The 12,173-nt window shown below is 39.3% G+C and overlaps 1 protein-coding gene across 1 annotated transcript; it reads right to left on the reverse strand.

Annotated features, from left to right (window-relative positions):
* Positions 1-2,104: 2,104 nt before the first annotated feature.
* Positions 2,105-5,269, reverse strand: gpa33a (glycoprotein A33 (transmembrane), paralog a). Its single transcript, XM_030778984.1, has 8 exons — positions 5,105-5,269; positions 4,630-4,634; positions 4,483-4,538; positions 4,257-4,436; positions 3,439-3,606; positions 3,008-3,124; positions 2,662-2,794; positions 2,105-2,567 (listed from the first exon to the last, which is right to left on the reverse strand). Exons 1-8 carry the CDS (start codon positions 5,267-5,269, stop codon positions 2,105-2,107), a joined length of 1,287 nt encoding a protein of 428 aa, XP_030634844.1.
* Positions 5,270-12,173: the final 6,904 nt, after the last annotated feature.

A 12,173-nucleotide genomic window follows, 5' to 3' on the forward strand; every position in this document is an offset into this window, starting at 1 on the left:
AGAGTAACTAATCTGTAATAGTCTTAAAAGTGAGTGATCCAAAAACGCTCCCAAAACCAAATAGTTAAAAAAATGTAAAATTGCTGGAATGTTTTAAAATAGTGAAAGCCTACACATGACACATTTGTAAGGAGAGTAAGCTCTTCAGTTTCCGCACATAAGGCTATTTTCAAATAAACTTTTGTAGTTTTTATTTTGTAAGGGAACTAAATATTTCTATTTATGGAATTTATCATCCTTAATCTAATGTTCAGTAAACAAAAAGTTCGGTGGGGTCTTTTTTTTCTTCTTCTCATCTTATGTTAAACACTTCTTCATTATTTGTGGAATTGAGTCTTACGTCGTTCAGATGAAATACCCTTCGATAAAACAGCACGTCTTGTGATAAAACGCCACCTGAATCGTAATGGTACGAATGCAAGAAAAAATCGTTAGTGATAACAGATCAGCAGTGCTTCTCCACGACATTCCCGTTGGTAAATAGGCTATTCCAGTTTATACTGACCAGCGTGGTCCCCCTAGTGTTTAATTATTCGAAGATTTTGCTCAAGACAAATAGAATGAAATTGTTTTATACCAGACGTTGCTTTATTTACAGTTTTTCAGCTCTATCACATGAACAATGTAAAAGAGGCTAGAGCAAAACAGTAGCCTAATTTCGTGAATTTTACAGTCGTTACGTAAAAAGTGTATAAGTGTAGAATTCACCAATTTTCCAAAAAAAAATGTAATGCTGGCTCAAGTGATGTCTCAGCTTCTACAGTTTTATGGTCATACTTACATATTCAGCAACAGAAAAGGCAGTAGAAGGTCACAGTTTATATGACTTTAGTTTATCATTGTCAATGTTCAAAACTAAATTTTAAATACAAAAATAGGTTAATGAATATCTGCTTTTTCCCATATCCTTTCAAAATCTGCTAATTAATCTGATTAAATTAGCTAATTAAATCTGCCAGGCCAACAGAATCTTAAAAACACATTAAATTTCTCCATTTACATATTAAATTAAGACTCTGAATCCCAACCTGCCCAATGTAAAATTGAAGCACTGATTAATCCCTGACATTGGAAGCTGAAACACTGTGTTCTCAGCCATGACTAACTGAAACACCTGAGTTACAGTCTAGCAAGTTACTCTACTATACCTCTACTGTAAAGCCATTCAACTGAACTACTCAACAACAAAACCCCTATTTCTAACAGCAATTCCCATTATCTCACTGACAACAGCAGGAAAAAAATTAACAACTTAGCATTTCATATTCTACTTTTTAGCCGTTATAACATTTAAAATATTGTTCATTAAAATGAATTTAGTTAAAATCATAGTTTATCGCAAACATTTAAAATGCTGTTCAATAAAATGAATTTAGTTAAATCATAGTTTATCATACAAAAAAACCCCATAAAAACATCATAAAAACCATAGTTCATAAAACCAAATATATCAGTGGTTTCTAAATCTAAGCAACATGGAAAACAACAGCAACTGATATCTTGAACACCATACATAATCATAGTGCATATACATAAGATGTTTAAAATCTAAAGCAGGTCACCCATAACCACAGTTATATACATTTTAAAAAGGAAATGAAATGGAGATTTTAAAAAAAAGATAATTTGTTTCTACATAACAAACCCCTGAGGTTCAGGTTAGTGGTGGGACTAATCTAAGAAAAGCAATCTTTGAATCGTATCGTGTTTTGTATGGATTTAATATGTTTTTCAAAACGGTGTGGTGAGTTACAGATAATTTATGCTGAGATTGAATTTAACCATCAGATGGGGAAGTTTAAGAAACAGAGTCATGATTCACTTTCTGACTCAGTTAAAACAGGAACATCCGGACAATATAACTATAATTATCGACAATGCTATCTCAGCAAACGTATTCTGTCCTCCCTCAGTAACACAACCTTTACAGTGATTCAGGGATTCCAGAAAGCACACAAAGTGTTAGTAACTAAATGGACCAGGTAATCTAAGACACTGTTGTCCTCTCTAAAACAGCTGGCTGCTATATCCAAGTAACTGTAGGTTTTGAACCAAAGATTTGTGCAGACCTTAGTAGTAGTACTCTAACTAGCTACTAGCGCCTCTAGTCTCTGTACTCTCCTGGAGAGGGTTTGTTGGGTGGAACACTTGGCGGCCTGTCAGGATCGTCATAGCGATCATCATAGCGATCGCGACGGTTGTCATGGCGATCACGGCGGTTGTCGCGACGGTCATCGTATCTGTCGCGGCGGTCATCGTAGCGATCATCATAGTGATCTCGGCGGTCGTCGTACCTCTCTCGCCTGTCGTCATAATCGTCCCGTCGATCAGGGTAGCGATCCCGCCGGTCATCATGGTCACTGCGTCTGTCATCGTAATCACTTCGCCGATCGTTGTAGTCACTGCGTCGATCATCATAATCGCTTCGCTGATCATGGTAGTCACTGCGGCGGTCACTGTAGTCTCTCTCTTTCTCACTGCGCTCATCTTGGCGGTCGTGCCTGTCGACATAACCGTCACCATTCTCGTGGTGTTCTTTATCAGTGTACTCAACATCCTCTTGTTCTCTGGAGCAACAGAGAGAAATGAAATTATGTATAACCTTCAAACTGTAAATGTAACTTTGAGCATTTTGAATTTGAAACTTCTGAATTTGCATACCCCATAGCATACTCCTCGCCCTTATTCTTCTTTTTCCTGCAGCAGCAGCAGTAAATAATGACGGCAAGAATCAAAACTGCAATCGCACCAACTGAGGCTATGATGGCAGTGGTGGCTGTGCTCATCAACGATCCTGAAGGAGGGAACACATGGTGTGGAGGACAATAAATGAAAAAAAAATAAAAAGAAACGCACGACAAGAACCAAGAAAAGTGATGGATATTGAAGAGAAGAGAAGAGAAGAGAAGAGAGGAGAAGAAAAATGAAGAGAAGAGAAGAGAAGAGTTAGGTTCTCCTATGGTTTAATATACATGGTACTCCATGGTAAAATCATTACAGTTCTTACGTGGCATGACAGACAAGGTCACGTTACATGATGCAGAGCGAATTTTATTGGTCGATGTGCAGATGAAATAGCCAGAGGTTTCCCTGGAGATATTGAACAGGGACAAAACTCCATCTTCTGCAAGAGAACAATGGAACATGATACAATCAATCCAAAAGGAAAAGTCTACGGATGTATAAAACTAGACTTGTGCACACAAATAAAACACACCTCCCTTACAAAAGCTTCCAGAAGTCCAGAAGTGTGTTAATTCACACAAAATATATATAGACATGAATAAATACAAACCGCAGGTACATACATACATTTTCACAAATGAACACCCTGTTTGTCAAACCCTAAATACATTTCTTTGTCTAACACACATATACACTTAAACACATACTCACATACACAAAGACACATGCACACTCACAAAGATATGCACATACTTTCTGTGGCCTTTAGGGGGAGGCTTGGCAGTGGATTATTGTTTGTATCATAGTTCTTCCACTTGTATATGGGTTTTGGAGAGCCCTCCTCTGAAAAACAGGTCAAGTTGACGTTGTTGCCATACTCAGCAGTGCCTTGGATCTTGCAGATGGGTTTGGATGGAGCCACTGTCGAGGTGAAGGTAACAATGTTATCACCATTTCAACTCAATGTTCTTTTCACTAGTGGAAGGACACAAGTGATGATGAAGTGCCTACAAATCACCTCAATCTAATGCCTTCTTCAGATTTCAGCCTTCATTTTTGACATTTTAGAACCACTTTTCTCTCTAAATGTTTTGAAATTTGTTTAGTTTCTCTTGAAAAGTCCCTGGAAGGCATCATGACACCCCATCATCTTGAAAATACAGATGAAAAACTGAAAATTCATGATGTAAGGTTTATATTTAGAATGTGAACCTTAAATGGGTCACAACCAAAAAATCTACAAAACAGTGCATCTACAAACAGTGCATCTACAAAACCTTTATCGTAAAACAATGAGCATCACTGGGCGAAGAGCAGTGTCCCATTAAACATGAGAAATGTCAGAGAGAATGTTCCTCTTTCCGCTGCCTTTTACACTTCTTTCTACCATTGTTCTTTTTATTTCATATACCTGTCTTTGTCTTCGTTTTGATGTGTAGTTATAGTTTAATTCTAATACTCTGTTACTATTAACCAGATGAATGAATTAGCAGCAAAATACGCCAACATTCTCCAAATTTCCCAATCTCGTGGGTGCGTTCAACAGCCCTTACTGGTAGTTTAACCCTTACCCAGAACCACCAGATCAGTGGTGTCAGACGGGTTGCCTTCATCATCCAAGGGGATCTGGACCTTGCACTCATGTAATCGGGTGTCCCGCATACTGACTTTCTGGAGCTTCAAGTTGATCTTTCCTCTGGTTATGTCATGATCCAGTGTCACCCTGCCTTCATACTCTGACTTCACATCCAGTATGTCGCCAATATAGTAGTAAGTCAGAATAGGGATCTGTAAAATGAGAGGATGTCAGAGAGTGATAGTGTGTTGTGATGAGCGATGGAACTAACAGTCTCCTACGCCTTAAGCCTTCAAGGCTTTAAATGTTTGCGTGGTTGGACCAGCACAAGACAACTCATAGCCTGTTTGATAATACGGAATCATTACAAACTCTGTGACCAGCACAAAAGCTGGAATTTTTGAGACTTTGTCCAAATTCTTACCCTTAACTCACTACAACCATCAAAGTATGTTACTGATCTCAAATCAGCATCTACTGGCGGAGAACGTGTCACTGGGGTGCACCAGGAAAGCTCTATGATGGCTTTTTCAGAGGACTGTCAGTGATTCTAAAATAAATCTAATTGCAAACCAATCTTTTGTGTGGTCCTGTGTATGTACAATAATCTCTAATGTTATTGTTGACCACTACAACTGATGACTTATAGTTCAGTTTTTGCAAGTATTGTTTTCTGAGATAATAGGCAGAAATGGTACATGTCTTTATAGGTAGCTTGTAATACCGTTGGATAGGCAGTAATCAGAGTTTACCATGCTTTGTGTAATGTTAGGAAGACAAAAACAAGAATATGTGAATTTTTCTGCAATAAGAGGGATCTATCTTATGTTTTGTTTGTTTTACCTCAGGGTCATCTTCGAGATCAGGACTAGCACTCCAGCTAACAATAACGTTGGTGGTTTTTGTTACCGGAGATTTTGGCTTGAAAGAGCAAGGCAGGGTGATATTGTCATCTCTGGCAACCTCGTAGACAGGCTGAGGTATAGTTACTTCTATACTGCTGACCATAGAGAAGCCTGTAAGAGTGGACATACACACACACACACACACACGCACACGCACGCACACACACACACACACACACACAAAGAGGTTTCACTTTTGATTTTGTGAATATATACAGTGCATGGACATACATCATCTAAACATAAATCAGTTATGTTCAATTTGGTCACTCTGCAGTGTAATGCTTAGTGGTGAGCAACATGATCTTGTTTCAAAGTGTGCCAGGTTACATGTCCAACATGTCCATGTATCACAAGCCGTTACTAAAATATATATATATATACATATATATATTTGAATATCATTGGATTTTCTTCTATTGGTCATGTATAAATTAGCGTTCTGCTGATGGCATTTCCGCCATGAAATGTGTCTATATATATATACATATATATATATATATATATATTTTTTTTTTTTTTTTTTTTTTTTTTTTTTTTTGAATATCATTCGATTTTCTTCCATTGGTCATGTATAAATTAGCTTTCTACTGATGGCATTTCCGTCATGAAATGTGTCAAACGGTTCATCGGCACCCCTTGGTTCGGAGTTCAAGGGCCCTGCGGCCCTTCAGGCCTATGGAATGTTCGTCGGTTCTATGAAGTTCCGCAAAACGTTACAGATAAAATCACTACGTGTGTATTTTCTTATGAATTGGAAGGGAGATTTAAAACAAAACAAAAACACAAAACAAACAAACAAAAAGCATTAGGACTATATGACAAACACTACTGTAAAAGACCACTAAGTGACTAAGTGAATTTAACTTGGTTAGTCTGTATTATTCGATATGCTAGCTCTTGCACCACTACCAAGCACTATATTTAAGCGACAAGATCAATTGGTCTGGAATGCTTTACACCCTCCCTGTTTTCGTGCCTTACACTCATAATGTCGCTACGTAGCTTATTAATGTCAGGTTTGTTGAAATATGAATTTATTTCTGGTCCACAAATGAACACTGTTCATCACATTACATCTGGTAAGTTGAGGAGGTTACTATATTTCGTATTACTTTTCGTATTTCCACATTTACTCCTGTTTCATTTCATTGCTTTAAAATATAGGGCCTAAGTAAAGCCGCACAATAAACAGGCTGCATTTTAGCCGAAATTAGAAACTATACCTAGCCTATTATTTTAACACATTTCCTTCAAATAAAGGAATAAATCTCTACCATTATCTAATCTGAACATTAACTGCGCAAATGTGTAAGCACTCTAAGCAGGTATACGGTCATGTTTGTCAAAGTATACTTTACTGTGCAAAACGACAAAACGAGCACAAACCTGCGCGACTGCGATTGACACTCATGAACAATTTTAAGGTGTGGTCAACGACAGAATTGGTTATGGTAGAATCAAGTTAAAAAACTGTACTCACCTAGAATAATTAAACATTTTCTGAATATTTCCCTTGTCTCTCCCATCACAACAAAATCTGCGCACTGCGTTTTGTCAGCTTGTAGATTCTTTTTTTTTTCCCAAAGTCAAACGAAAGGTTAAGTGATCCAGGTAAGCGACTCAGGTATGTCTCCGAAACCTTATGGGCCAGCAATTGTGATGGAGCATACACTTTACCAGTGAGACTTAGTTAACAACGGTTAGGGCCCGCCCAAATGTCAGGTTTCATCTTGTTTGACAGCTTCCTTTAAGAGCAGAGCCTGCTTTCTCATATAAATGTTTTTTCGGGTGTTTTTCTAGCTATTTCTTTGTGACAAATTAGCAGAACGTAGTTTCTCTTCTTTGCGCTCTGACTAAAATATTAATCGGTGTATTGAGGATGCATTTAAAAACCATAAGTCTCTGTAACTGTGCAGGTGTAGAAACGAAAGGATCGAGTTTCATTCGCAAGATGTGTCTAGGAACCATAGTCTGCATAATCAGTACGTCACAAGTCAGACTGGTTTGACAAGGATGAAAGAGTGGGAAGTGGTCAAAACACATGACACACACACAAAGAGAGAGAGAGAGAGAGAGAGAGAGAGAGAGAGAGAGAGAGAGAGAGAGAGAGAGAGAGAGAGAGGGGGGGGGGGGCGGGGGCGGGGGGGGGGGGGGGTCAATTTTTGTGGGTGCTTCCCATTCACTTCTATTGTACATTAACAAAAATGTACAACTCAGTCCTAGTATTCACCAAAGAAATATTTTGTCTCTATTTGTTGAGTCTCTTTGCTTGCTGGAGCAGTAATATCATGAAAACAAATGTTTTCCCAAGTCCCGTTGGTCCACACAATGACTAAGGAAGATGATACTCTCTCTCTCTCTCTCTCTCTCGCTCTGTCTCTCTCTCTCTCATGACTCAACAAACATTTGTGAAAGCCCTGGTGTGCAAAGCAATTCTGCAAAGAAGTATTGGCAAAATGCTACTAATTGTGCGTTGCACAACAGAGATTTTTAAAAGGTAACACAGTCACAACTGATTATAAAACTACTAGTTACTCCAACTTCTGTTGCAGTCGGCTATACTCTAGCGTCCTCAAGCGGTACCAAGTTGGTTCGAAATACGTATTTGGGGTGATGATTTGATCGAAACGAATATTGAGGAAGGAGGCCTATTGTTCAGGTAAGTCAAACTGAGAAAACTCAAGGGATAAAGTTTGATTGCACGGATAGTGTACTACTGAACTAATCAGAATATGCTAGAATGAAAACAGTTGTAGACAAGCCAAGACAAGCTATTTGTAAAAACGACGCAGTTATCGGCATGTTAATCCTCGGAGGACATGAGGAGGAGGCACTCTCAAGCAATACCTGTAAAAATCTCCCACCCTTCAGAATGAATGAGTGCCACTTTGCGAAATCATAATAGCAATATAACAGCCAGGAAGGTACTCGACAGCAAGTTATGAGGATAAAAAAGAAACGTCACGTATAAATATCAAAAATCGTTTTTCGGATTGGTAGGTAAACATCTTTAGCTATAGTCTGTTCGTGTTGCGCTTGTCGACTTTAGCTTGATCGGATTTATTTCCTTGATCAGGATAGATAAACAAATCAGAAAAGCAATATTGGTGTAGGAAAAGTTGCAAAATGAAAGATGTGTGTCCACTCCCAGGAAAGCGGGACTTTCTTTTAAAATCATAGATCTGATATGTTATTAGCGCTGGCACATGTTTTGTACTTTACCGCGTTTTAAATACAGAGAGCGTTTAATCTCTCTCTCAATCTCTCTCTCTCTCTCTTTCTGCTCAACAAAGGAGCATTTGTTTTGTTCGTTATTCCGTCGTAGTGGGCCACCTTAATCACTGGCCAACTTTGGCTCTGAAGTTCTGTTTTTGGATGGAGCTGTGGTGTCTACTGCTTATCTGTCTCATACAGAAAGGTCACTTCCTCAAACATCACCTCCCTCATCCTAACTCCTCACTGTGTCACTCAAGCTTCTCAGTTATGATTGTAATGCTCATACTACTGTTGCAATGTTACTGCGGTCTATTTAGATTTGGCTCACTCTATGCATGTAGGCCCATTTGCCTGGCATTCATTCAGGTGGAATTGAATGTGGACTGAATCCAGGTCCTCTAGGATATCCACAGCTCTCTTTTCTTCCTTCACTCTTTCTCTTTTTGTCTATCTCACCTTTCTCCCTCTCTCTCTGTTTATACTTGTTGGGCATTTGTGTTTGTTGATAAAAATCATTTAAAAAAAAAAAAAAGGCGCAGAGATTAATTTTAGTTAAAGTCTTCTTTTACTGAGGAAAAGTTCTGTTACTGACGGAGAAGGAGAGGAGAGGAGACACTGTCACCTTTCCTCCATACACAATCGTCATGCAATTTTGCACCATTCTCCATCTAAGTCCATCATTCCTCTGCTCCTGTGCTGTCTGTCATCTCAAATATGTGAGTTGAGTTCACAAATGGTAACGTGGATGTTCGTATGAGAGAGCATGGTACCGTGTACTTCACAGAGATACGATCACTTAGGCCGATGGATTTCACACAGAGCCGGTGATTCTCCATAATGCTCAATACACCAGGTTAACAAGTTAAAGGTGTCAAAACATCGGACATAGTAACTAATGGAATGAAAGTGGTATCACATGGTTTTACGCTTGGAATACAGCAATGACCCACTCCTAGATCAGTCATGTTATGACAAGAGGAGACACTGAGAGAGCTTTGGTTGGTGTGCCAGAGGGAGCAAGTATCACGATCTGATATTTGATGAGCTATCCATGGTATTCCTGCACCAATATTCTGAACATGTGGCACACAAATGCTACAATTACCATACAGCATGTAATATGTTTTTCGTTCAATATGCTCTTGAAGTAATTATTTTTTAGATTATATGTCAGTGCTAAAAAACCAGTCAAGCAATAATACTGCAACGTGCTTCATGATGAATGATGAAAGAATGATGATGGTTATGATGAATTTGTCTTCTTGTCCTCTGACTGGTATGACCTTTCGCGAGTTGTAGACCAACAGCGAAGACTTGCCAGGGAGCCGCCACTAGCATTTCACCTGGTAGCGAAGAATCTTGTGTCGTATATAATTAGCAGTATATGGAGCAAAGGTGTATCAAAAGAACGGCACTACAGAACAATGCCTAGTTCCAGGAGGAGTTCTGCTGCACTGGCTATGTAGTTCACAGTATAGATGACCTGTATTCAGATATAAACCTAACCAATATGCACACTGAGTAATAAAGGATAAGAACTGGAGTTTGGTTTACTAGAGCGTTGGTTTCCTAGTGGCCAGTCCTTATATGTGGTCGGAAGACGTCAGTGAGTCTCAGGTCTGGAAAACACAAGGGCAAAAACAAACATACTGAGAGCAACAACATAGCTATCCAATGTAGATCATAAGGAATAGGATAAGGCCTCCAAGTTGGGAGCTAATCAGAGTGCAGGTGGCATCTATATTGGTATTAGATCCCAAGGGCTCATCCAAGGTCCCTTTTCTGGGGTGTTGTAATTTTGAGGAAAACCTTTCAACCAAGTCCGGCAATAAGGGGACATACTTACGGACAACTGTCCTAATGGACCGTCCGCTTTCATCTTTCACGTCTTCTCCACCAGTTTTTACAGACCTCTGGGATCTCAGAGTCATAGGTTGGAGAGCAAACTGGCCGTCTGAATCATCCTTTTCCTTACTTTCTTCGTTATCGACATGAGGCCCCTAGGCCATGATTTCGTGCTTTGAGCAGAAATAAAGCAGATACCGCAGACGCTGGTTTTGACCACAGTGAGGTGCTTCTCGTGTGGGGTGTTGAGGCGCTAGCATTGTGGGTTTGAACCATGCCAGTGTCAGTGTAGCTTCAGACACAGACCTGTTGCTTGTTTTCCGTTTTCTCACGCTCAGACCGAAGAAAGTTACCAGCCGATTTCAAGCGATCCACTTCCTGCTTTTTTTTTTTTTTTTTTATCTTTGTCTCCTTTTAATTCATGTTCTCAAACTCTAGAAAGAGCCACCAAAAGAAATCTAGTTTTCTCTGGGCCATCTTTCATGCGTTGAGCTTTTCCCCATGCCCTTTTAATATTGTCAGAATGCCACTGATCATTCTTGGGAAGTTTGATGTTGTACTTTTGACATATCTCTCTCTCCGTAACAGCTAGATCAAAATGTGACTTAAACCATTTAACCACTTCTTCCTTGACATCAAACAGTGATACATCAGGAGGCAAAATTCCCCCTTTACATCTAGTGTCTTTTTCTGTGCTGCCCATGCTGTCTACTGATTACATAAACACAGGTGCGCTGCTTCTTCTAATTAGTTGTGTTCTAACCTAGTCAGGGTATCCCAACAGTATGCAGACTTCAGACTTTCAAATGGAAATAGAACTGAAAACGACTCATGCATGAAGAACTTTGGCTTCATCTCCGGAGGGTAAGTCCCCATGGCTGCAGTCCATGGAAGAGCCCCTTGTTCTCCAAAAGGATGTCTCATTCAGTCTCTATTCCATCTGGGTCTTTGCACCAAAGATGTTGGGCATTTGTGTTTGTAAAAATAATAATAAAAAAAAGGCACAGAGATGGATTTTGGTGGAAGTCTTTTTTTTTTTTTTTTACTGAGGAAAAGTTCTGTTATAGATGGAGGAGAAGAGAGGAGATGGTCCTGCACAAGATGTTACTGCGACAAAAAAAAAAAAAAAATTCTTGGGCAAATATATACACAGACACTACAAGCACCCATGACCTTATCTGCCATAGATAACAAGCACATGAATTAATGGATGTGTGAGTATATGGTTATGTAGGTGCAGGATTGCGTACGTGCACGTGGACATGCGAACATGTGTGTGTGAGGATATGTTCGTCCAAGGACATATAAGTGTGTGTGTCTCTAACTCTAACTCTAACACTACAGAAAGTATTCCACTTGGCCCTACATGCTTTCCTGTATACCACTCTGTTTTTTTTTTCTCTCATAGTCATACGGGCATGCTTAAGGTGAGCTAGAGAGGAAGAGAGAAATAAGTGTATTACTCACACACAGTCTGGAATGTTAGTCACTGTTGTTTTATCTACAAGCTTTTTGAAACCTTCATGATTTTTCTGTGTAAAAATGTGCGCAAAGAATAACATTAAAAATAATTATATAAAAAAAATCCAAATTCAGAACACTTCGTTGTTATGTATTTGTTCATTTTCAGGGCATGGCGGTAATTTTTGCTACCGCTGCATTTTTGTGTCAGTGCACATTTACCACAAACCGTTACCTCTAAATAGCAAGATTAGCGACAAGTGGAGTGGAGACATGGGTTGAGGGCATAAGAATACTAGCAAAGTGGGGGAGGAGGAGTTTCTATGTTAAGCAGAAGCAGCTCCGGATTGGGATGAAGAATCTTTAGAAGATACAATTTACAGAGCCACTCCCCTTTCTTATTAGTAATTCATGTGCGCACTTATGAGAGAAGGAAAGAGAGGGACAGAGGGGGAGAATTATGGATGATAGGGGTGGGGGCG

This window comes from Chanos chanos, chromosome 7, assembly GCF_902362185.1.
Source record: "Chanos chanos chromosome 7, fChaCha1.1, whole genome shotgun sequence".
In the NCBI taxonomy this organism is placed as follows: Eukaryota; Metazoa; Chordata; class Actinopteri; order Gonorynchiformes; family Chanidae; genus Chanos; species Chanos chanos.